The sequence below is a fragment of the Seriola lalandi genome, unplaced genomic scaffold (genome assembly GCF_002814215.2).
Source record: "Seriola lalandi dorsalis isolate HSWRI2012SDOR001 ecotype SW California unplaced genomic scaffold, Sedor1 jcf7180002054569, whole genome shotgun sequence".
NCBI lineage: Eukaryota > Metazoa > Chordata > Actinopteri > Carangiformes > Carangidae > Seriola > Seriola lalandi.
The window spans coordinates 701,304-727,876 of record NW_019525122.1 but is presented as its reverse complement, the minus strand read 5'-3'; the positions used below and the strand labels follow the sequence as shown (position 1 = coordinate 727,876).

Below are 26,573 nucleotides of genomic sequence, written 5' to 3'. Positions count from 1 at the left end.
GTTTTTTCATCAGTTTGACCTTTTTATTCTGATAAGACATCTTTTTAAAAATTCTTGATAAGGCCATTTTGGAAATGTCTTTAATGTACTCATTACAGATATTTGTGAAACTCGTTCCGTTCATCACAGCCCACAATAGCGATATTTTATCTCACATAGAAGTAAACTTACTATACTCACATGGTGTCCAATTGTTCAACGGCCACCATCCTTGGCCAGACAAGGAAGAAAAGTAACACAGGTTCTTTTTATCTCTTTACGATGGCGGCTTGTGCCATTAGTGATGTTTCTTTTCTTGTTACCACCCACACATGAACCAGTTAGGCATTTGACAATATTCTCACAAGTATGCACGCCAGTGAAGCATTCAGCACGACAAACAAAAATCACATGCACACTGAAGACATAGCCTGGGAGGGTTGAACAATGTTACTTGTGTGCTTCAAGCGTGTACTTTCCCCCAAAGATGTGCTACTTTAAGCCAGCTTTGACATTCTGCTGCAAACACCGCTGTGGGTATTGACAGAAAAAATAAAATTAAATACATCCTTTACTGTAATGCCCAATCCCGAAAGACAAACTCGCACACACACCTCCCTTCCTGTTAATTTTCCTTTCTCAACATGGCTGTAGGAAAAAAAAAAGAAGAACGGTACCTTTACAGAGTAATTTTTTTAAAATTAGCAAGTCAATCAAAACAAATCATTTTTTTCTCAGAAAAGTGTAAAAAAAAATAGAAAAAAATAAAAATCTGCTTGCTTCACTATGAATGGTCTCAAGGCAAAACAACAATCAACACAGTCTCCAGTTGCAAACCAGTCCCTCCCTAAAAATCTACTCAGTGGCATATTGCATTTACAATTTCATTTGTAAACTTTTTTTCAGAAAAAATATTCATACCTCCTCTCAAAAAAAGAATGAAAAAAAAAGCAAACTGGTAGAGACTGGTTTGAAAATGTGTCCAGAACTATAAGGTTGTCTTGTCTGGTGAAATAAATAAGCCCTTCCCTCGCTGCCCCTATTTGGCTGGCCATCCGTTAAAGGTACAAGGTTATGCTAACATCTCGACTGACTGACAGACAAAACATTACAGAAAAGAAGAAGAAAAAAAACCAAAAAAAAAAACACCAAAAAGACATACAATGACCTTAAAGCTACAAACAGATTTTGCATAATGTCTCTAGCATAAACATTACAAGCGTACATTCCACAAAGATGCTTGTGCTGCAACCGTGATTCAGAATTTCTTTGTGGCTTTGAAAAATTAAGCTCAATGATTTGCCACTTCAGCTGTCCACCAAAGGATCATCATTCTCTTTGGACGATGACAATTCCAGCAAGAGCTCGTGAGCGGCTGATGCAGCCATCAAATATAAACAGGCAACTGATTTGAAAATCGCTTTCATGAATAATTACACACAGTACATCTGCCACCCTCATCAATAGTGATCTTCAATATCTGACAATTTGACCCAATAACAATCTGTAAGATTTTATACATGTATATAAAACAATATTTAAAAAAAGATTTATAAAACTAAAATGATACTGTGTTTACAGGTTGGACTCTTTTCTCCACGACTCTTATCAATAAACAGGCTGTGTGGTCCGTTCAGACAGTGGAAAAGAAGACGTTTCTATCGGTCAACAGTCCTAAATCCTTCCCTCTTTACATCCACTGGATAAAGGCCATCCTTTCTTTAAGTGTCGGACAACGCTGTCAGTACTCTGTACTGTGCTAATGTACCAAAGTAAAACAGCAAATCATTGAGTAGCTATGTATGTTCTATAGACATATCTGTACCCAGTCGTGATGATACAGTCCCATCAGTCTATGGCTCACAAAGTGACTAAATGGACACAAATTGATCCTGTGAAAAATGAACCAGTGTCCCCAGTTCCTCTTTGTTCAAATCTGAAAGGCTGGCAGAGAAGACTGGCCAGTGGCATTACAAAGATAACAAAGTGAGTACCAGACAGGATTGCTCCCTCAGTCAGTTGCAGCGGAAAACCGTCATTTTTGAGGAGCCTGCAGTCGTGGATAATATCCAGCTCAATGAAGAGACTAGTGGAAGTAGTCCAGTGTCTTTTTCCCCCTCCTTGTGATAGACCTTGAAGGACGTCTGTCACTCAAACCGATATCTCGTAAGTGGTCCCCCCGACGCCAGTCACCTTCTTCACCCCGCCCCCTGGTTTGGATATGGTGTGATTGGCCAAGACTGGGCGAGAGGTGGATCTGATTGGACAGCCATCAGGAAGGGGAGGGGAGGAGTGTATGGGGAAGCACATTAGGGATGAGGACAGGAGAGAAAAGGGATGTGGAGGTGAGTGGTTCTACTTCAAAAATAACAAACAACAAACAAGCGCAAACGGCAAAAGGTTTCTCTACCAGTGATTGTGTAAGGCATTTGGTAACTATAGTGAGTGAGTAACAGTACAAGGACAGGAAAGGCTACAGGGGAGAATAGCAGCGTGGTTAAACATGCTTTCACAGAGCTAAACACATACTGGCATGCCTGTAACACTAATCCACACATACCAACACCTGAACCAATAAAACTTTCCTTCACACACACCTAACTGTTAAGCACTAAACAAGCAAAGACAGACTGTAAACCGTGGAGGAGGAAAAGGAAGACTCACACAGATCAGAGAGGAAGAGTAGGGCTGACACAAACCAGGGAGGAAGAAGAGGAGGATTAGGAGGAAAAGGAGGAGGAAGAGCAGCAGGCTGACGGATCTGGCGACGGATCACTACTCACTGTGGAGCCTGTTGCCCTCCTCCGGCTCCTCCCCCTCCCAGCACAGCACCTCCTCCTGCAGGTCGAGGCTTGTGCTGAGGTCCTGCCTCCCCAGTGTAAGAGTGGGACTTGCCAAGGGACAGGCCACGAGGTGGTGGGGAGACAGGGGGCTCTAGTGAGCGTGCCCCAGGGGATGAGGATGAGGAGGAAAGGTTACGGGGGCCTCGGAAAGAGGCGTCCTGGTTATGATGGAGCAGGTGGTGGGTCTCAGGAGGCCCAGTGGAGGAGGGAGGGGGTGGGCTGACGGCACGCAGGTAGGCCCTGTGGGGGGAGGAGAAAGTGGCAGAGCCCTGGAGCAGCTGCCCCTCCCTCTGCTGGGCGATCTGAGCTGAGAGGAAGGGCGACATGTAACCCTGAAGTGGGGTACTGGGTGACACCACCTCATGCTGGCCCCTTATAGTCGCCGAGGGAAATGGAGCATGAGGCTTCTGTGGCGACAGCTCGTGGGCGGCTGACTCGAACTCTGGGCTCTCGGATGGTGTCAGCAGACTGTCATAGGACAGGCTGCCATTCCGAGGCGTCTGATTGGCCAGGCTTTTGTAGCTGGTGTCTGTGGTGCCTTCTGATTGGAGCGTGGCCAGCGGGTTATGTGCTGTGTGCGCCGAGCGCAGGCTGGAGGAGCGTGAGCCACCAGCAGACAGAACGAGAGAGGATGGGTAGGAGGTGTAGGAGCGCCCAGTCAGGGAGTAACCTGACATGCCCCCTGACACCACCCCAGCAGTCCCGCCAGGGCCTCCAGGGCCCTCACCCCTCTCCCCTCCCCCTCTGCGCACCCCTACACCTCCCCCCACCACCGTCGCCCCATCCAGGCTGCTCGGCTCCGAGCGATAGCTAGGCTGACGGCTGGACTGGAGGATGGAGGGAGATGGAGAGTCAAGACTCTCCCCACGAATCATCTGAGGAGAGGAGAGAGGAGGAGAAACAGACCATAGGTAGAGCAGGGGAGAGGGTAAGGAAAAGTGTAATGAAGCCGAGAGTGAAGAAGGGGGACAGAAAGATGAACATTACCATGTTACCTCAGGAACAGATAACATAGCACAAATAAAACAATTTTTTAACACTTTACTTTTAGTCTCGGTAATCAGCGTTTATAAGCAGTATAAACAATTCAGAAAAAGGTTTATAACACATTACAGTGTAGTTTTAAGCAGTTATATGGACATTTTAAAGTGTTTATTAATGTATGCCATTTGTCAGCAATTGTATATTATTTCAACTATGTTATTCTATCACTAAGTTGACAAATCTGTTCATACAGCAACCTGGACTAATGGGTGCCCACAGGAGGAGCTATAGTTGTAAACAAATGCATTAATAAACACTTATATCTGTTGACAACTACATCATAGTGTGTTCATTTTATTGTATTGTAGTTATCAATTAAAAACATCTTCATCAATTGTTTGTATACTGCTTATAAAAGCTAAATAGGGGTACTTAAAATAAAGTGTCACCCAGTTTTCTATAAATTCTACCAGAAAAAAAAGAAATAGTGGTAGGGAGAAATTGGATGCTTGACCGGTGCTCTACTCCATCATCACACTACTGGATTGGAAACATTGACTGGCTTGAACAAGCACTGACACTGCATGTCAAAGACTGTGTGTATCAACATATAAATGGAAATACAAATACATACAGTACATGGACCACACATTCCAGTCAATGCAGTCTCAGGGGAAAGGATAGATTCACTCAAAACACACAGAGACAGCCAAAGGGATACACACACAGATGACACTAGCTGAGACTTACTGATCGACCGATGGCCACTGAATGATCAATTTAAAGTAAAAACAAAAAAGAGGGGCATGATATTAACCACAAAGGAAATTAGAAGGGGAGGGCATAACAGCCACCAGACCATCTGTTACAGTAATCTATGGGATACTGCTCGTTCTGTTCTCTTTACTTCTTGTGTGTGATTAAAAATACGGATACGGACATCCATAAAAAAAAAGGTTGTGTGCAAAAGAATATACTTAGATTTACATGACTTATATGCTTCTTTGTTTCCAATCAGGCAAAGACATGTGCTTAACTTCCACTTTCAGCTGCTTGTTCCTTTAATATGAATAATAGGCAGTACCTACATAATGTTATGTTAATAGTTTATACCTACTACCTTGAGGTCTGTGGAAGTGTAAACTGACATGTACCTTGTTGGGGTGTGTGAGGGCAGTGTGGTTCCTTCCTGGGCTGTTGTAGGCTGGTCGGTACTTGTACATTGATGGCGTAGGTGGAGCTTCAGTTAACAAACTGCTCTCTGAGAGACAAGAAAGCAATAGTGACATTTGAACAAGGTGTGTTTGTCATCAGAAAACAGACACTCGTCTGTATACATAAGAGGTGAAACACTTCGAGTATTTGGGCCTACATGTCAGGTAATATACCTGCAACTATCTAGGTTTCCTTGTTGTTCACTATGTATTTGTATTTGTGTACGTCTCACCCTCTGTGTCAGCGCGGGGCAGGCCAGGGTATCGCAGCTCCGGCTTTGGAGGCGGTGGAGGCTCTGCATCAGCGGACTGGCTCTCCATCTGATCTAGACTGCTCTTGGACTGGAAAAGACACACAGAAAAGTCATGAAAAGACATTCCAGTCAATAAAGAAAACATTAATTGCTATGGATAATAACAATCATTCTACTGTTTAACGTGCACTTGCTGTGATGGACGATGCTCGTTGTCATTATAACTTTCTGGGGTTATAAAATCCTATTTCACAAACAATCTTGTTTTGGCAAACATATATGGTAGGGTTTTCTTTATTATACACTCATAGTTAATACTCATAGTTCATCTGTTAACCACAAACATTTTGAAATTCATTAAAAAAAAACAATGTATGTAATCAAACATCTACACCAATAATTTCTGAATAACATGCATGAGACTTAGTGGAGTTCTTTCATCCAAAACCTCTATGTGCAGATAGCTTGTTTTCTTCTGGGCGTCTGTGGGATTAACTACCACTCACCCTGGTGCTGTGTCGATCATTCTGAATGCCATTGTCCAGGACCTTGGCTTCTAGCTGGGCCTCAGTAAGAGGCGGTCTAAGAAATGGTGGCTGTATTTCCACGGATTGAGGGCTCCGCCACCGGCCCATATATCTGTGAAAGGAAAATACTCATTCAATCAAATCCCAATTAAAATGAGCAAGCATTAAACAACAGTGTGTTGCTGACTAAATCTAGCACCAGAAGCCACCGACACTGAAGGCTTGTGCTCATTTATTCCATGAACTGAACAGACAAGTGAGAACAATAAAAAAGAAGGGTGGAAAAGTGGATGGGGAGAGAGAGCAGTGGAAAGAAAGAGGCAGTGGAAAAGGGATAATTGTGGAGCAGAGTGTTAAAGGATGGGAGTAAACAGATGAGTGCGGATGAGTGGGGATGGCGGACCTGGGCGCCTGGGAGCTGCAGAGCACATGTGAAATATTCCTCAAGCAGCCATTGGTGAAAGGGTTAACGCCACCCCGAAACTTTCCTGTCACCTACAGGGAGAGGGAGGGCGAGAGAAAAATGATCCAGTTCACACTGACACCAACATTAATGATTAAATACAGAAAAGAAAAATCTGTCTGAACTGTCTTAATGAAATCGATGATGCAGGATGTGATACACTCAATCAGCTCTTTTATATTACCTGTTCATTTGTGGTCCTGCCGCGGGCCACCAGCACTATGTGGAACCCAGTCAGGCCAGCGACTGGGACAAAAAACAGACCAGCCACACACATTACAGCCATACTGGGAGGAGAGGGTCAAGGATATTACAACAAATCATACATAAATACATGAAAATGGGAAAAGAAAGTTCCTTAAAGTGTTCCGCATTTTTAGGACTGTAGTGTGCCTAGTGAAGGATACGTAACAGCAGCGTGTGGCGTGTCCAGCTGCTGGCGGTGGTGGAGGACATAAACCAAGCCAAACCCAAATACGTCCATGATGTGGGTGGTAAGTGAAAGCAGGAAGAGGAAGAAATAGCGATAATTCCTCCGTCCAATGCAGTTGTTCACCCAAGGACAGTGGTGGTCAAAATCCTGAGAGAGCACATGGTCAAAAGACACGGAGGTGCAATCAGCAGTGAATATACGACAGAGAGGAAAATAATGATGATAAGATGAGCACACAATTTATACCTCCCATGCTCACACATTGAAACCTAAGAATAGGACAGATCTAGGCTGAACAGTCAAGTCACACAGGAGTTTATAAAAGCTCACTGTGAAATTAGGACTTGCTATTAAAACGAAGACTCATAACACACATACAGGTATGTGTAATGCAAATCATGGAAGCTGTGTTTTAAGTTTAGCGCTCCTGAGACTTGCATACATTACTTGTCATATTAATATTTTGATAACTTCAAAGCCAAGTCAAAGTTCCACTGATATTCTGTCAATAAGTGAAAAATATAGGAACAGTGTGTGTGTGTGTGTGTGTGTGTGTGTGTGTGTGTGTGTTTATACCTCCACACAGTTGTCGCAGACTGAGCAGTGTGAGCAGCGTGGTGGGCGGTAGAAGCGGCAGGTTGAGCACCATTTCATGCGCACCTGGATGCCTTTGATCTCCACTGTCTTATAGAGTGGAGCGCGGAAATCATCCTCTTTATCCTCATCCTCCTCCGCTACAGACAACAGACACATCATAACACATGATCATCTCCCTGCATTGTATTAATTCAGTAAATTATTCCATTTTCTAATGTATTATGGTCAGTAGTTTGCCTTTAATGATGATTCTTTGTCTTCTCTTTAGTCTAAATTTATCTAAAAAGCAATGCATCATGATTACTTAGAAACAACAGACAAAAGACTTGCACATCAACACTCTTCACGTCTGTTTACCTCTGGGGAAGACTCCAGGGTCCATGAAAGTGGCCATGCAGAAGTTGGCGAGGGTGAAGAGGAAGATCACGGCATTATAAATGGGAATAACAGAGGAGAAATACTCTGACAACCACGGGCACCTGGACAGAAGGAAAAAGAAAGGATACAAAATTACAGTTTGACTTATTATTGCCCTCACTACTAGTCATTCAAACCCTGACATATTCTCTATTCAAGGCAGAAACAGTATTGGGAAAAATGAGCAAGCAACACTCCATGCTCCATCAACAACTGTTGATAAGTCATTGTACCAGACAATTTGCCCTAAAACAGCCCCAGTGAAGCTGGTCAGTGGCCAGAACAGAAGACTGATTGTAAAACAGGAGCTCACTGCTCAGTAAACTTTCTATTAATATAGTACATTCAAATTTTGTTATTTTGCAGCCTTAAAATGAAAATAATAATAATTTCCCCTAATCGATCAACACTTTATATCTCATAATGACAAAGTTAAAACAGAAATATTTTTTTTTGCAAATTTATTAAAAGGGAAAAACTGAAATATCCACCTCCACCTCTTGGCTTGGTTTTTGCTCTGATATGCATTGTCAGCTGTGAGACCTGTTACAGACAGGTGAGTACCATTCCAGGTTATTTCCAACCAGTTGAATTGGACCTACGCCTTGAGTGGACTCGCAAAAGATCTGAATACTTATGTCAATGTGATATTTCAATTTTTCCTTTTTAATACACTTGCAAAATTCAGTTTTCACTTTGTCATTATGGGATATTGAGTGTAGTTTGATGGGGGGTTTTGTATTTCAGTATAAGGCTGCAACATAACAAAATGTGAAAAAAATTGAAGAGGTCTGATTACTCTCTGAATGCACTGTAAATAAAGGTTAAACAAACAACAAAAAACAACAGGACACCTTAAGATGAAACATAGTAACAAAGCACATGGATATTTACATATGCCTTTAGGACACACAGCTAAGTACAAACAATAGTTAGTGACACAAGTTTGTGTAAATACATTGAGCCTTTGGCACCATGTTTGCATTACATGTCAGTGTGTTTGCATATATGAGAGAGATGGCCAAAGAAACACTTACGTGAAGCAAAAGAACAGGGTGGTGGATCCAACAAGGAAAGTGGTGGCTGCAGACACCGGGACATATCGGCTGGGTCGAAATGGACGGGGAGGAGCAGAAGCTGGGCCACCTACTCCTCCCCCAACCCCCCCACCACTGAAGCCCGGCATCAGAGACAGAGAGAGAGGGAGGGAAGACAGAGAGGTAGATATCTACTGTCTACCTACTGTAAAAGGTGCTTTACTGGTCAAAATAGCAAATATGGTGTTTGTTTGGGAGGAGGGGCCATGACTACAGACCGGAAAAGAAAACCAACACTATGCAAAGCAGCAACTCAATAGAAACATGAGGGATTCCCTGTGTTGACACACAAAATGCCTCCAAGAACTAATTTAATCACTCAAAAATGTAGAATTTTTTAATATAGCAATATACAGCTATTCTTGCATGTGTGTAGTTTGTTGTAAATATTTAATTTGTGTGCATAATCTTAATAGAAGCATATAAAAGCAAAACTATACAAGAGAAATGTGATACAAAAATATGTGTAGGTAATTTATAAATATTTTTGTATGGCTTTAATGTAACTATATTTGGTGCAACAATATAAATAAATGTAATCTTAAGCTGCAACCCTGACACTGCTTTGCATGTACACAAAAGTGCAGACACTCCCATATACAACTACATATGGAAAAACCTAGGTTTCTCTCCACTCCTGAAACTCAGTGTTTCCATCAATCCTCGTTGCTGTGCTTGAGTTTAGATTATGCCTCTCAGAGAAAATTAATATGAAAAGACCAGAAAATTAAAGAGGTAGTAAGTGAATAGCCAGCACGCCGAGAGCAGAAGCACATGGAGGAGAGCAGGCAGAGGATTGAGCGTAGCAGCTGCTGATGACTTTTGTGATTGTCCCGAGAGGGCTTATTGAGGCACTGGGTGGGTTGAAGAAACTGAGGGTGGCGGCAGGAGGGACAGTTCCAGCGTTTCAAACTAAGTCAGCAGGGGAAAACAACTAAACAAACAAAATCACTTTTAAACCAGTTGTGGGAAGTGGCTCAGCATCAAAGAAAAGTCCAGCTGGAATCTATTTTCAAAAAGCTGCTAAAAATAAACAAAAAAATGTAAATGATGTCTAGCCTCGCCTTTACAAGTAAAATAACTCAAATAGCCAAGCAGAGCCCCTTGGATCTTTTGGGACCCCTGCTTTCAGTCTTTGCTCTAATATGGGGACAAAATCAACTCATTCCAAAAAGAAGCCCCGTGTATGTCACCGAGGTGTCACTGCACTTGGCCGGGGCTGCATGTAGAGACCTCTCCCACCTCCAGATTCTCTGCAGATAGACCTCCTTTCCCATTTTGCATCTCTTAAACAAAGCCATGTGCAGCAGTGATGTTATGTAGTCTGATGCATTTTAGTCCTTATTTTTTCTTTGTCCACCTGTCTTCTTTCACCCACTGGCTCTGTGGGTAAACTGTTGGATGCCACTGTTAAAAAAAAAAACAACAAAAAAAACAATTACACGACTTGTCAGTGGTGGCCAAAACATAAGTAGAGAGCAGTGAATGTTGCAAATATTACAGCTCAAATTTCTACCAATATTCTCAAAAATCTCGGTTGGACAATAAAGGAAATTTGAAAATGTCACTTTGGGCTTCAGGAAATTGTGATGGGCATTTAATTTTTCAGTATTTTCTGATAATGCAGATTAAAATGATAAGAAATAAACTGATGATATGAAATAATTGTGGCTCTACACACATTTAGAGAATGGATAACTCAATAATTTACAATAATACAATGTATAAAGATGTCCGTGTTTCATTTTGGAGGTTTAAACTTCACAGTCATAAGTTAGTTTCCTTGTTAGGTCACAGGGCAGAGTTATCCAGGAGAAGCAGAGGTTTCACTCTGATTTCACAACAATCTGACTGACTAACTTCGTACAGCCCTGAAAAGCTTGCGTTACTGTGTGTGAGTTCGTGTTTCTCACCATTACTCATACACAGAGTTGTTCAACAGCCTTCTGTTGTTACACAGACAGCTGTCACCTCAATGCCCCCAGGTGGTTGAATGAAACAACTCCCAATACTGGAAATTCAAAACATCATGGAGACAACGATCCTCTGACACACATACATCATGCTAGTTCCCTGATCTCCAAATGAAAAACTAGTCTGTGCAGTGTGTGAAAACACTGAAAACGGACCCGGAGTAATAGTGTAATCTGATAGTTTGGACACACCCCTCTTTTCAGCAATCATCCGTGCTAACGAATATTGAGCTGTGGACAAGCCAGAGTGTCAGTGTGCCTGTTGTTAATCATCTCATCTGCCCCACAACAAATCCCCCTCGACTATAATGGATGTTAATCCTAAAATCTCCGTGTCGAGATCTGCCTGTCATGTCACCGCAACATTCTGCAGCTCGCAAGCTACATAGTTAAGTGGCCGGTCGAGTAAATGTAATCATTTTCGGAGAGATAGTGTCACACTGATAGTTTTCTAGCTGATGTCTTGTTTTTATCAATAACATTTGACTAACTATCACTTCATCTTTGAGCCATAGGTTCAAACAAACCAGGCGTTAAACAACAGGCCAGGGCAGAGCTAGGACTCAGTCAAGACAACACTGTCATAATATGAACCCCTTTAAATTACACGCCACTTTTTTAAAACTAGCTAACAGCGCGTGTGATGTTTAACTTCAAACGAGCAATAATGAGAGATTTCACCGTCAATCATACTTAATAATCAGTTCGCTCTTACCTAGCCTCGAAAGTTTTTAGCGACACCGTTCAGTCCTTTAGCACAGCTAAAAGAGTTAGCTAACGTTACCTGGCTAGCATGGCAGCTTTACACTCGCTTACTCGAACAGCTCTCACTGACAAGATAATCGCGGCTACTTTCATCGAAACAGTCACCATAAAAAGCAGATAAAACGAGAACCTAATGCCGAACATGCAAGCTCTCTTGCCTGTAGGGTGTGGGTCGTTTAGGTCCTCCTTGAGTTAGCCACTAGCAACGTAGTTAGCTCGCTGGCTAGGCCGACATCGGAATCCCGGAACTGGTCCATCGTCCCTCAGGTGGGATGAACAGCCAATCAGAGAGCGAGGGGGAGTGTACTGAAGAACCAGCTCAAACATCGTAGATGGTGATTGGCTGTGAGGAAAATGTCTGTTGTGACCATAGATTACATATAAAATGTATAAATATAATGTATTCATAACATACAATGTACAAACTTTATATGCCAAAAAGGTGTTTGCGTTTTATATACAAATATACAATATATAAGGTTTATGTACAGCATATACAGTATATACACTTTATGTACAAGATATACAGTGTAAAAACTTTATATAAATAATACACAAATATCATCCTTGCAGCACATTTAAAACAACATTTAACTACAGCTATCAGATAAATATAGTGTGGTAAAGGCTGAAACATTTCCCTTCCTTCTCTGAAATGCAGTGGAGTCCAAGTATTAAGTAACAAAACATGGAGATACTCATGCAATGTACTAGTACCTCAAAACTGTACTGAAGTACAGTACTTTCAACCACTGTTCGTCAATGATAGCTATGACCAAGTAGCCCCTCAATACATTTTGTGGTTGATAAATCATTTTCATCATCACTGAATAGAAATTAACCACAAAGAGATCAAATAAAATATGAACATAAACATAGCCTATAAAAGGAAAATGAAACCACATTACTCACATTGAAACATAAAAATAAATCATATTCTTCCTCCTATGTGCCTTTCAGTAGACCTGTACAGAAAAACTTTGAAAACTTAAGATACTACATATGAATTTAAAAAATGCATTAAAGGTCACACCATTAGGCTGGCAATTACTTAACAATAGTCTTCATTTCCACTTCACGACAGAACAACTCCAAGTGAAAGTTAGTGTTTAGCGTTTCTTTTTGGCAAGAGTTATAGTACAGCTTGATAAAACTTCTTTTCTTTGTGAAGTTTTCTCCACATATCACAGATGGTCAACTTAAAACCCCCACAACAGACAACAGACCCACCTACACGAAGCAGCATCCTGCTGACTAAAGCTAATATTTAGAGAAGCACAGAAAACAGGAGTAAAGAAACCATGCTAAATATGACAATCTAGAAAGACAAATTCACATAATAAAGCAGCTTCAACAAAAGAAAAACATATTACCAGACAAATACCAGAAAATAAAAAAAATAAAGGAAAATAAAGGCAGTAATCTAAAGCTGAGACAAATAAGTACCAAGCAGAAATATACTCTATCTCACTTTTATGAGTTTAATGGGTTACATTTATGTAAATACCATGCTATATATGCAGCTGTTTCATTTGAGATACAAGCACAAACTGGTTATCACACAGTGCTTTATGCTGGCAAGCAAAAAAATCTATTTTAATGATGTGATACATTAAAAGAGAATATATATCTGATGAGCTCCTGTATGAGCTGGCAGGTGTTGACAGAACAAACAAATGAGTTCACGTTGTCGTGTTCTTGTTCGCAGACATACAGGTATGTCTGTTTAGTGTCCTTTGTAGTGGTGGAAGATTTGAGAATAACTTACTTTAACTGAAGTAAAAGCTCCTGTACCAAAGTATAAAAATGCTTTATTACTAAGTAAAAGTTTCTGCATTCAATTTAAAGTACGTATTAATAGCAAAAGTATCAAAAGTAAAAGTACTCAATATACAAAATAGCACCATTAAGAATTACATCTATCATACATATTATTAGATTTTTATAACTCATGCATTAAGCAGCATTTAAATACTTTCAGGGTGAGCAAAATTTGAACTATTGTATCTTACAATGCATCATACTTTATAAGATAATCATATGTTGTGTTTGTAAGATCTTAATATGTAAAATGAAAGTACAGTACTACATTGGCAAGAAAAAATAAGTGAACTGTTTGGAATGACCACCATTTATGTATAAATTTCTCCTAAAACATGGTCACATCCTCATCCCAAATGTGAACAAACACAATCTATTTTAACATAACACACAGGTTATTGTATTATTCTTGTCCATACTGATAACACATTCAAACATTCGCAGTTTAGGCTGGAAAAAGTATATGCACCTCTCGGCTAATGGCATTAACAGAAGCTAATTGGAGTCGAGATTTATCAAACCAGGAGTCCAATCAATGAACAAGACTGGAAGTGTGTGTGTTAGAGCTACTTTGACTTAAAAAAAAATACATATTTTGAGTTTGATATTAACAAGAGACATCTGATGATGTGAAAAACACCTTGCAAAAGAGAGATCCAAGAACACTTACTATAAAGAATTGTTGATTTGGATAAAACTGAAAGGATTACAAAGTCATCTCAAAGAGCTTAGATATTCAACAGTCTGGTTACATAAACTGTCTTAATGGAGACTAGTTAGTTTTGTCACCACTCTCCCTTGAAGTGGGGTAATTGAGAACTGAGTAACAGTAAGAGCTAAAGGCTTAAAGGAACATTGTAGCTGGTTAATATCTCGATGATGAGTCTACTATAAACAAAAAGTCATAGTACATGGCTGCATTGAGCATGATGTCCTGCCATGAACACCATGCTCTCCAAAAAAACTTCACATACATATCTGAAGTTTGCCAAAGAGCAGCTTAACACTCCACAACACTACTGGGAAATGTTTTTATTGACCGATGAGACTAGGGTCGAATTATTTGGTGTAAAGCGCACTGCACACTAACATGAAAACATCATCCCAAAGGTGAAGTAGGGTGCAGGGAGCATCATGACGTGGAGCTTTGCTGCCCCTGGGCCTGGACAGCTCAACATCACTGAAGCGAAAATGAATTCCCAAGTTTATCAAGTTATCTTACAGGATGTCAGGGTGGCTGTCCACCTGCTGAAGCTAAGGCAGTTCTATACGAAAAATGGTCCAAAATTCCTCCTGAACATTGTGCATTGTGATCAGCAGCTACTGGAAGAGCTCGTCTGAGCTGCCACCCAGTTATCAAATCCAAGAGTTAAGTTACTTTTTCTACCAGTACTGGAATTTTTTAATGGGTGTGTTCAATAAAGACACAAAAGATTATAATTGTTTGTGTGATTTCATCTTAGGGACACTGTGTCTACATTTGGGACTTAAATGAAGATCACATCACATTTTATGACCAATTAATGCAGAAAACAAGCTCTTTCCAAAGCGTTCACATAGTTTTTCTTGCCACTCTAAGTAAATTAAATGTACTTAGTCAGATTCCACCACTGGTCCTTTGCCCTACACTTTTCTAAACAGACCTTATGAATACTGCCTGTATTTAAATACTCAGACACAAATGTTTTTCATAACCAGCCCATTAGGTAATGGACATAGGCAAATAAATTTGAACTGATACACAGTGCATGTGCAGGATAGGAAAACATGCTAACCATGGCACTTAGTGTAGTTAATACAAAACACAGAACTTTTTCCATTTAAAAATTTATTACTTATGAAAAAAAACAATGTTTTAAAAACAAATTATCAAGAAAATAGTTCCCCCACTGATAAAAAATCCTTTGCCACAAATTGCCCAAACATCTGTACAGTGTTGTCTATAAAATGGGGTGTAATTTACAGAGCAATGAATTTCGTTCTGTAAATATTTATCTCTGCCCTCTGTTGTTCGTACAAAGCACAAACAAGACAACTAGGAAACAAATTCCAGCTCCTCTGGTACAAATATCTTCTCAACAGAACTCCTCCCTAACGTGAGCCCTGTTTCCTTTCAGACTGAGTCAGACTTTCCTGAAGTGTTACTTCATTTCATGTCCATGAAGCGGATGTCCATGATAAGCAGAGTATGCCTTGGCAGTGGTCTGGGCGCTGGGGATAGCACTTTCATCACCTGTGTTTGCGTGTCTACATAAGTCACCACAATGAAGCCACACACAGGACTCTCCACTATACCCTTTCTAGCACCTTCCTCTCCGTCCTCAGCACTGCTCACACTCAGCACATGATACGTGAGGTCCCTCCCTGGTGTCACAGGCACCAGCTTTAGCTGTGTGTCATCCTGAGACATTCCCAGTGGCAGGCATGAGTCTGGGATGGATGGTGCCCCTATCTTATAGATGCGAACGTCTGAGAAACGCACTTCAAAGGAAAAAGGGTAGAAGGACACCCCACGGAAGCCGTAGAAATACTCGCGGATCTTCTCATCCCGCGCATCCCGCCGGCACTCCTTGGAGCGCTCCACTACACCCCCAGATTTGGGTAGGAGCACAACCCGCACAAAGTGAGGGAGGTCTCGTTTGAGTTCATTGTAGAGCCTCTCATGGTCCAGCACCAGCACAACATCCACTTGAAAAGCAGAGGCACAGTGGACCAGAGCCTGATATCCAGAGCCCTTCACCCAGCCGCAGGTGTTGATGATACAGCCTCCCACGCTGGCCTTCCTGTTCACCTCACAGCGCTGGGAAAACACCTCGGCCAAGCATGACGTCAGCTACAAGTCATGAAAAAAGAGCAGACTAAGTAGGCAGGGAAAAATGACAGTGCAGAACATCTCTGTAATTTCACAGTGGGTTTTCAGCTTCATATTGTTATGTCACAAAATGTCCATAATTTTCTTCTTCTCACCTTATTGTAAAGTTTGATGTTGGTCCCTGGGGTAGTAGAGCCAAAGTGATAGACCAAAGGAGCCTGGACTGAGAAACCCTCCTCCACGTCTGCCGGACGCTCAATGCACAGTGCAGACACTGTCCCGGGTACAGACACCTGAAGTAGCAGAATGAGTTCCTTATAACTTATATTGATAAGATCTGTATAATGGATGTTCACTTAAAGCCTGTGGCACTTTTACAAAGCAAGAGCAGAAAACCAAAACTGAAATTTAAGGGTGCAGGTGAAAAACAAAAAAGACCCAGAAAATTAAACATTAACATATATACATATACATTAATACTATTGTAAGTAACACAATAAAGCTAGTGCAGTACTGCTGTTTCACATGAACAAAGGAAATGAAAAATTACTGCGTCCCACTACATCGGTAAAACAAATCTTCTCTCTGCTGTGTTTTATTCTTTGTAACCAGTGAGGAGGATGATACATGAATAAATACTCTTATTGGAATTCTGTACTCAGCAATCCACTTCCAAATTGAAATTAAGTATGTTTTTTTTTAAACTTTCATCCTCTAGAAATTTGACTGTCATTAGTTATGTTAGGATTGTCAGTTTTGTCCAGAAATCTTTGTCTTATGACATTCATGACAATGGCTTGAAAGCACATAATTGGATGTAAATATTATAGATGATATAAGATAGGCTACTACACCCTTTCTAATTTTCACTGCCATTAAAATGGAGTGAACTAAGAAAGTGTAATGCCTTTGCCATGCTATGGTTCTAAATCTGCTACATCTCTCTTGACCAAAAGGTGGAACATCATAGCTAATCTATAAAACAGATACATTCAATGCAGTAGTTTCCCTCTGCATGAATTTAAGATGATTATTCTCCTTGTTATGATGCAAGACAGTTAAAATATCAGCTGGTGTTATTCTACTAATTTCCATATCTTGGGTTTATGTTGATTATGATAACTCCAATTCATCTTACCCCACTCTGTCCAACATCCAGCTCCACCAGTGTTGGCCTCCTGCCCACCCTTACAGCATAGCTTAATAGAAGCCGGCACACTGTGGACTTCCCCACATCTGCAGGTCCCACCACCATCACCTGAGGGATGATTTATTACTCAGTGTTAATGCAAAATTCTAGGATGAAGAATTTTCTAGGATGTGACAATCTTACATAGAGACCCCTGAAAACAGCAGTTCTTTATCTGAAACCTACCCTTGGCCCCCTCTCATTGTCCCGCTCTGCTTGTTTTCTCATCTGTTCCAGGGCAGCGTGTGTGTTCAGGTAGAGCAGCATGGGAGTGTCCTTGGACACATAAGCCACCTGTGGTGATGAGGGAGGAAAAACTGGTTATTTGAGCCTCTCATTCATTAAATGTCAAACACAAGTCCTACCAGGTTAAATGTGATACTATGCTGTATGCCACTGGTAAATGAAAATATTATGGTATTCAGAGCAGAAACCCCCATGGAAACGTTCACGAAATTACATATGCCCTCCTCCAGGTGCTCACCTCTGGTTTCCCATAAAGATTCACACTGCAACCTTGCCAGGTGAAAACTGCAATTTTAGAGCCTGCTCCAAATGTGTACTTCTTGTTGCGGTTCAGCTCTGATCCAAACACCTCAGCCATTCCTGTGAGGAGCTCTAGCTCAACTTGCTCTGCTGCCTCTCCTGCCTCCACCTCAAACCGAAGTTCAGTCTCCTTCTCCAGGTCGAACCTGGTGCTGACCTTCCCAGCTGCTGGAACATCTTCACTCGTCTTTTCCACACCCTCTGTTGCCATGACTGATAAGAGAAAGTCTGGGTTACAAATATCTGACAATAACAGCATACACAAAGGACAAAGTTACATGCACACTGCTGTAAGAACACATTTGAGTAAATTCAATTACAATTACCGTTTCATTTTTTTCTTCTGGTTTGTTCATGTTTTGTTAATGAAATAAAAAGTACTGTAGCACTAACATTTCAAAGAAGGCACATTTTTAGTGTCTGTTGTCTGGATATTTACTTTAAAATTAAAATCAAATAAAACAAGGTAAGGACAGGGGTGGCAAAATAAACATAAGGAAAATGTGAATCAAGACAAATATTCAACAGCACCAACTGCTTACAAAGTATTTTAGGAGATGCTGGTAAAAACAACCACCAAGCACTGAGTAAATGTGTTATGATAATTTTATGATAAAAGAAAAGTAAAAGATTGATTGATAGAAAATTAAATGGCAACTATCTTGATAATCAATAAACTTTAGTAGTTTTTCAAGCAAGAATGCCAAACATTTTCTGGTCCCAGCTTCTTGAATGTGACGAATTGTTGCTTTTCTTTGATTATATATCTTTGCGTTTTGGACTGTTGGTCGAATAAAATAAACAATTTTCAATAGAGCTCCTTGTACTGTGGGGAAATTTGGCATTTTTCACTATTTACATTTTAAAGACTAAACAATTTGTTAATTGAGAAAATAGTCTGCAAATGAACTGATAATAAAGATAAGTTTGTTGCAGCCCTCCATGCATAAACAATACTACAACAACACAATAAATGTCTCTTGTTGCAATGTCTCAAATACTGCAGTACTTAAAGGGATGCAATTAAAGACCCTTTTCATTGTGTATGAATATATTTTTCTATGAGTAATTACTGACTTTAGAAAAATGATAAGAATATTGACAGATGCGTGGCAAAAAAGGAGGCAAGCATGGTGTGGATCACAAACAATTAATTTACAACATTCTCATATAATACAATACCTGAGAGTTATAAAAGAAAGTTATAAAAGAAAGTAGCCCTAATTAGTGCATGTTACTGATACATGAGAAGCACAGACTGGGGCTATAAAGAAAGATTACTGATATTTTCAAACAAGTGGACATGTGGCATATGAATGTTATATTAAAAAATTAATGTATGTTTACTTAATCATACCCACAGGCAAAGAACCAAAAATATTTAATTAATGTAACCAGGTACCTGCTCTCAACCTACCGGAGACAGTGCGCTCTTGTATAGAGCACTATAGAGCTACAGTAAGTTATTTGTCAGTCACTTGCAGGCAAACACACCAGCAAGCTAGCAGTTAGCAGGCCGTGGCTAACTTAGCCTTACTAATTTCAGCAGCAAAGGCGGAGGGCCTGCCTACAAACGCTCCGAATATCAGTATGAACTACCCCCGTATTGTACAGTACATGTTTATGAGTTTATTGTTTTTAATATATATTACTTACGTACTAATTCCAAGCCTTATTGTAGAAACAAAGTACGTTCTCAAGTCATGAGGAACCAGTGCCGTGGTAGATCACGTGATGATGAAGTCACGTCCTTAGCAACCATTCGTTAGCAACCAGTTCTTCCATCGTTTACTTCAGTTGATAAGAAAAATAATTTAAAGCTCAAACAACGTTGGAAATAAATTTTAGAAAAAGAATACTATGATTATCTAAAACTACTTTTGTTGCCGTTTCCTGATCTTTTAAGGTGAAAATAGTTTAATCTGACGGTAACACAAATTTGTCGTGATATAGTCACAAGTCTTATCTTGAAGCTTTGATCCCATCGAAATTGGATACACTACGTTATATATTCAGAATGAAATACAGCTTTCACATACATATATATATGTGTGTAAAGAAGAGTAGGTGTTACACATCTAACGGGATCCAAATAGCTGTGGAACATGTACTATTCTATAGCGAAAAAGTAGCTAAAATATTCATGAAACAGATGATGAGATTACATTTATAATATTTATATTTATATATTTAAAATAAAACATCACACAGTGCAGCAGCATACACACTGCAATCTACCCAGTCTCCAAAAACTATACAGAATACACTCATCATTACAGTCCCAAGTCTATAAACGCAACATTAAAAATGTCTTCATCCATTTTTCAAAAGCAATCATATTGAGAGATTCTCTAATAAATGATGGTAAAGTATTTCACTGATGGCCGCCCCAAAGTCAGTTTTCCGTAGTTCTCAGATTGCGGAAGAGCCTTACCTTATCCCTAGTTTAAGAGCACACCTTCACCAGAAAAAGGTTAACAAATTTAACACCAGTCTCTCCTCCACCATCAACCAGGAGAGGCCAGAATACATTTCCTTAATCTTGTCTGAATGGACATTTCAGGACCAGACAAGTCGCTCGATTTTCGACTATCTGAAGCTTCTGCAAATCCTTCTTATCTGTACTGGACCTTATCACAGGGGAATAGTACAGATGTGTTACACCTAATATTTTTTCATTAATACCGAAGAGTTTAATTGCTGTAACCAAGTATTTAGGATTACCCTGAATTTTGTAATGTACTTACTTTTGTATTTATGTATGTTTCGAACCAAAATTAATAAATTTGACTTTGACAAATACTAATTTTGTGTGATAGACCAAATACGGTTCTCTCTTGAGGAATTCATTTCTGAGTGAAAATTAAGATATACATTTAATGTTGTAACTGACTTATCAGAATACATTCATGGTGTATCAATCCAACTCACTACAGCAAAAATTCTCTGAGATGTTGTTGTGGCTCTTCTCCAAACCTCAACAATATAATTCCCAAAACTATAGAAATAAAGTCTAAAAAAAAACAACACAACAATTAAGAAGAAAGAAATACTTTATTTACCAAACACATATGTAAAAAGCACAGTGACTACTGAGAAAACATAGCAAAATTGTGCGTTTGAGAAATGTGTTGGCTCAGAGAGGCCCCACTAGGTGTCACCATGTACCCAGAGGATGAGCTGCTGGAGCTTGGATCATCAGAGGAGGGACTGAGAGTATCTCCTTGGTCACTCCTCATCATTGTGCTTCCACAGCCACATCTCCTGAACTCTTGGCTGCATGTAAGGCAAGATATTTATTGTTAAACTCTAAAATATAAATATTCCCAACACACCACTCTTTATAGAGTGCTTAGGTATCCTAACAACAGCCTGAGTTACCTACGAGGCCATCAGTCTCAACCAACAGCAGTTGACACAATATGAAGGCAAGGAAAGTAGTTTTGACTAAATTGAATAACTTTGATCATGTGATTTATTAAAACTTGATCACACACGTGCAGAAATTAGGATTCAACTAGCCAACTGTAGACCGCATTTCATTTTCAGACCTGCTCATTTCATTTTACAGGATGGGTCCACACCACTTAGCCTGCCTGTCGAAGTCTGTTGGATATAGTCTAATGGCTGAAGGTTGGCAGAGTAATAAGCTCGAATATCAAACAGTTAACATCTTCTCTAGCCCGGTGACTCATAAACTGCTAAGATATGAAAGGAAATCCAAGTTTAGGTTGTGAAACACTCAACAGCACCAACTGCTTACAGAGTATCTTAGAAGATGCTGGTAAAAAGTAATATGCAATGAGTAAATGTGTTTATGTTTAAGGTTTGCCATTTGAGCATTTCAAGTTCAGGTGTAAATTGAGAAAGCCAACTTTTAAGGCCTTAAAATTTTCAAATATATATTTAGCACAAAACTTTAAACTCTTTCATATTTTCAAAACTTCAATTGTTTTCAGAGAGATTAGGTCAAACTTCTTTTTAAAAACATCACATCTCAACTTATACTTTCAAAAAAGAAAAAGTTTATCATGTTTTGTTTTTTTTCCACAAAAATATACATATATATGTGTTCAATTCTTGTTTGGCAACCTCCTGTGAAACCTAATTTGGAAGCAGAAATCTTTTACCTCCACTATGTGTACTACTGTGCATTTTATATCTGTATTACAACTGAGTTAAATAAAAGTGTAAGTGTGCAATACTTTCCAATCTTGATTGCCAAGCTTTTGTCTATCTCATGTGTTCTCAATTTTAGGTGTTCTGTCAGACAGCTTTGAAACAAACCTTCACTGGGCGTCTACTCAGCCTTCAGAGCTTCCTGTAGAGCAGTAACTACGACGTCAGGTTGAGGAAACTTCAGCCTAGCAGGTGGACCCTTCTTTATTCCAGTCCATAGAGATGTTTCTTTAGGGATGAGACATAAGAGAACAGTGTAATTCATAGGAACAACATAGAAAATAAGTGAGACATCAAGAGGATAGCAGTAAAATCAAATGCTTTAAGACAATTTAAGATGTTTCCAAAATAAGTCGTTAAAAAAGTGAGGAGCAAGTGGTGTACCAACCTCTTTCATAAGAGCAAAATGATCATCATGTATATTAACACAAGAAACATTTGGCACATTGTGCCTAATTAGACATGGGCGTCTCGTTTGTAAGCACGTTGTCTCCAGTGGCTACTGCTGGTAAACATAGCTTCCTGTTTACTGTTCAAGCAGGGATTAATGAGCCAGAAGAGACACTGACTCTGGCCAAGTACAAGTTTTGGCAAAATGTCTTTCTTCACTTCTTTAGTTAACGTCTCCAATTTACAGCTGGTGTGAAACCTTTTAAACTTTTGGATGAAATACAATTTTGTGTTGTGGCTTTACTGAATGCTTTGAGAATGTGTTTTATTCATATCTGGCTAATTCTTAAGTTTGAGTTCACAACACATGCCAGTATATAACTTTCCTTCTGAAATATCCCATGTCCTTGTTTTTCATTCCACCCACAATGTCCCAGTTTACTCAGGACGATCACAGGCCTTGCTATAAATTGTTTAAATGGTAACTGTTCCTCACAACAGTCACCCTTTGACAAATGTCCAAAACAAGGCCTGTGATCATCCCAAGTAACTGCAGCAATGCCTCTAGGAAGACACATTGACACCAAATTAAATACCATTCACCCCCACTAGCATCCATCTCCGGGGTGAATATTTCATGGTGAAATTAACATTTAATAGCCACTACAGATGGGTAAAAGTCCAAAAATGGAGACAGTGACATATGGCTGAGAATGATGGTCTTCCCACAGCGACACCACATGGCTGACTTATTCTTGGATTTCCCCTTTTTGGTCCTCCTCACCTTTGCCTCCATCCAGCAGAGTGATCTCGAAGCTTTTCCTGCGGGGTTTCTCAGGGTTGAGGACCACAGTCAGTTCAGGGTGGGCAGCTAGGAGAGCAGATTTGACCTCCTCAGCATTACGCCCATACACTCGTCAGCTCTTACTGCAGGAAATAACATAAACCATCAGGTTGACATGTACACAGTTGACTAAAGTTATCCATGAGGTGTCTGGCTGGAGGATTACTATATATATTTACTTAAGTGCCGTGTTTGAGTTGTGAGGTACTTGAATATTACCATTTTATCTATTTACTTTGCTTCATTTTCTGGGGGATAGTCTATGTATTTAATGACTATTGTTCAGAATCATATGCAGTATGCAATGTACTTGCACAGCCCTGTCAGAGGGTCTCCAGTACCCTTAGGGCTGTCACTTTGTATTGTAATGTTGTTTGTAACATTACACTTCCCAGTTCTCCCCTGCCCACCACAAAAGAACCTGCATGCCACTGATCCCAAACCAGGAGTGTATTGCATCTATTTAAGTATTGCTATGACAGGGTACTTTAGATGCTCCAATTTAAAAGGGCTGTGGGGGCATGTCAGGTTTTAAAGGTTGGGACCTACTGTAGTGAAGCACATCTCCTTGTAGGTTTGAGCATGTAAATAATACAAAGGTGTGTGTATAGTGTATGTATATAAAGATTTGCCATGCAAAATATATGAATATCTTATAAATATGATGCAGTATGATCACACTACACAACAGCACATGAAGCAGTTAGTTAATTAACATCAGCTTGCCTACCTACATTGAAAGGCTGCTTATATACTTGACAGTATCATGAGTTACAAATTCAGTAATTGAAGAGGAAATTCGAAGTAATGCCTTTATGTTTGGGCAGTTTTGAAAATTGTGAATGTATAACTTTAACTTGTGGTGAAGTGGTCAACTAAAGTTATTTATCTGAGAATCTGAACTTATTCCATTACAGGGGAGTAATGTGATATTATTCACCAGTGTTCAATGACCACCCTTTGCCCTTCCTGGCCGCTCTCCCCGTCTCCTCTGTCCTTCTTCTTCTCCTCCACGGACGGTTTCTCCTCTTCTGCTGCCACCTCCGCTTTACGCTTCGTCCCTCGACGACCTGAATAACACGTTGTTGTTCGTTTGTCATCATAACACAGGTAACACTTTCAATAGGTCTAATTAAAGGGATTGTTGTAAAAGAAGACAAGCAGCCATTGATTTCAGCCGGCCCAAGGTATCAAACACTTGCAGGGATTTAAATGTCTGATGTGAATGTGTCATCATTAAATCTAGCCAGTTTGGATGTTCAACTGTTAGCCATTAAGCTAACATGACTCCATGGCAGAAGTCGAACCAAAACATGAGAGGACAGCCGCTTGAAACAAGAAAGACAATTCACTGAACCTGTATATCAAATGGAAAGAAAACACATCACACCTCTACACTGTAGCTGTCAATTACGCTGTTTTAATTATTCGACGGTCCATGATGTTGTTCACAGTAATCATGCACAACACACACCTACCTGCTTTAGACGCCATCACTGCAACAAAACTTTGGCGCGTGTGGGGAGTGGGACTGTACCAATATATTCAGCGAAGGGGTTTTCAGTATGTCGGACGAAACCATTGTTATTAGAAAGGTTTCTTCTTCTTGTGAAATGTTTTCTTACATACTGTGTTATGTAAAACATTAGCAAACACCAATTTAGGTGTTGTATGTATGACTACATTATCATGATATAATAAAATATCTCAATCTATCTGGGAATAATTGCCCAAGACTTTTGAGTTTTGAATTTTGGTGTGTGAAAAAACTAGTGTATGGATTGTGGGTTGCACTTTTAACAAAATGAGGGGAAAAAAGCAACAAGAACAACTCCAAATGTGAATAATGTGATAAGTTATCCACCCAGGAGTACACCCTGAATGGGTCTTTGGAGAACAGGCCATTTATTCTCATCATAGCATCTTCCCTGCTCACCTTTTAAACAAGGATGCCAATAGAAGCATGACAATTGATCACAACTTTATAGACAACTTCAAAGTGTTATTTTTTTTTAAATACTTTTCTTTGTATCCTTTTGTATCATTTTGTGTGCTTCACCAGAGACTTTGTTTCTGCTCTTAAAGCCTCTTCTTGGTCCTCTGTTGTTCTCAGAGCGTCGTGCATGTAATGTTATCCCACCTCCTGTTCCATCATGATGCAAACAGAATCAGCTGAGGTTGAGACTGAAGTGAGGAATGAACTTGATAAAGGAGTTTTAAGATGGAGGTCACCAGTGGATTTGTGTATGGTTTTTCTTATGTTTACACTAATGGCATCTCAATACATTTGATGATATAAAATGTTACATGTAATATAACACATTACAGAGGACTTGTGTTTCGGCAGACTTTGGCAGACTTGTGGGAGCCAGACATTTTTGATCTCATATCTGTGTCATCCCATTGAGCCAAACCCAAGATACACTTTGAGATCAATCCTCCCTTCTGTTACTTTCAACAGAAGATCTCTATAATGCCCTCTGTAAACAATGGGGCAGATGAAGGCAGGTCCCCCAAATGTATGAGATGGCTGAAAGACAGCATCCAAGACAAACAAGGAGAAAGTGAGAGAAAACCCTGCAGAGCAACAGACCGATCTGTTTGAGTACTCCAGAGTCAAGAGCAAATATGGTGTTACCGGAATAGCATTAGCAAATCCTCGTGTCCACAGAGGATGTGGCAGTCACATTTTTGGGCACTTAAACAAATTATCTAAAGGACGTCACAAGTTGCGTCTGTGCCAACAAATATGGGCTATACAACCTCCCAGAGCGAGGCGGTGTGACTGACTCATGAGCGCCCATCTAATCACTGTTCTTTTGTTCTCGTGTTAACAGCAAACTCAAGACACACACTTCATCTTGACTATGCAGTCACTTTTACTCATGTTGTCATTGTCATATGATTAAATCTTTCATTCACTGTTTCCCCCACTGAATCTCTACTGTCTCTTTATATCCCAATCTGTATTTGCATTCTGTTGCGGTGTATTTTTAGCCGTGTGCGTAAACCTTCATTGGAGCAGACAGACCGTCAAACAGATGTGCCCTTCCTTCACCCCACTCTCCGCTTTTACTTCCAACTGACTCAAGACCGGATGCACAGAGCTCCTGGCTGTGGTCCCATGATCAGTGCACACATTAATGCTCACCAACACTCATTCAGACATTTCTGTGCGTACAAACCAGTACCGAGAGGAGCAACAACAGAAGGCAGATTTTTCATTCATAAATTCAGGTCTTTTTT

The 26,573-nt window shown here is 40.0% G+C and overlaps 3 protein-coding genes across 6 annotated transcripts; all 3 read right to left on the bottom strand.

The window, feature by feature from the left end:
* Positions 1-62: 62 nt before the first annotated feature.
* Positions 63-11,819, bottom strand: zdhhc5b (zDHHC palmitoyltransferase 5b). 3 transcript variants are annotated; one of them, XM_087176767.1, is made up of 12 exons: positions 11,705-11,819; positions 8,749-10,215; positions 7,652-7,773; positions 7,274-7,431; positions 6,672-6,844; positions 6,449-6,551; positions 6,205-6,296; positions 5,781-5,913; positions 5,254-5,362; positions 4,961-5,067; positions 2,763-3,697; positions 63-2,236 (listed from the first exon to the last, which is right to left on the bottom strand). In XM_087176767.1, the coding sequence occupies exons 2-12, from the start codon at positions 8,895-8,897 to the stop codon at positions 2,131-2,133; spliced, it is 2,187 nt and encodes a 728-aa protein (XP_087032893.1). In that variant the 5' UTR covers positions 8,898-10,215; positions 11,705-11,819; the 3' UTR covers positions 63-2,130. The 3 variants fall into 3 exon arrangements, with proteins under 3 accessions (XP_087032893.1, XP_023272480.1, XP_087032894.1); XM_023416712.2 differs by lacking the exon at positions 11,705-11,819 and adding an exon at positions 11,497-11,663; XM_087176768.1 differs by lacking the exon at positions 11,705-11,819 and adding an exon at positions 11,566-11,663.
* Positions 11,820-15,178: 3,359 nt separating this feature from the next.
* On the bottom strand, positions 15,179-19,649 carry clp1 (cleavage factor polyribonucleotide kinase subunit 1). 2 transcript variants are annotated; one of them, XM_023416691.2, is made up of 6 exons: positions 19,571-19,649; positions 17,853-18,127; positions 17,555-17,662; positions 17,318-17,437; positions 16,335-16,472; positions 15,179-16,200 (listed from the first exon to the last, which is right to left on the bottom strand). In XM_023416691.2, exons 2-6 carry the CDS (start codon positions 18,123-18,125, stop codon positions 15,514-15,516), a joined length of 1,326 nt encoding a protein of 441 aa, XP_023272459.1. In that variant the 5' UTR covers positions 18,126-18,127; positions 19,571-19,649; the 3' UTR covers positions 15,179-15,513. The 2 variants fall into 2 exon arrangements, with proteins under 2 accessions (XP_023272459.1, XP_023272460.1); XM_023416692.2 differs by having other exon boundaries at positions 19,575-19,649.
* Positions 19,650-20,949: 1,300 nt separating this feature from the next.
* Positions 20,950-24,876, bottom strand: selenoh (selenoprotein H). The gene is made up of 5 exons (XM_023416703.2): positions 24,806-24,876; positions 24,268-24,397; positions 23,268-23,410; positions 22,202-22,321; positions 20,950-21,190 (listed from the first exon to the last, which is right to left on the bottom strand). The coding sequence occupies exons 1-4, from the start codon at positions 24,819-24,821 to the stop codon at positions 22,215-22,217; spliced, it is 396 nt and encodes a 131-aa protein (XP_023272471.1). The 5' UTR covers positions 24,822-24,876; the 3' UTR covers positions 20,950-21,190; positions 22,202-22,214.
* Between the last annotated feature and the right edge of the window lie 1,697 nt (positions 24,877-26,573).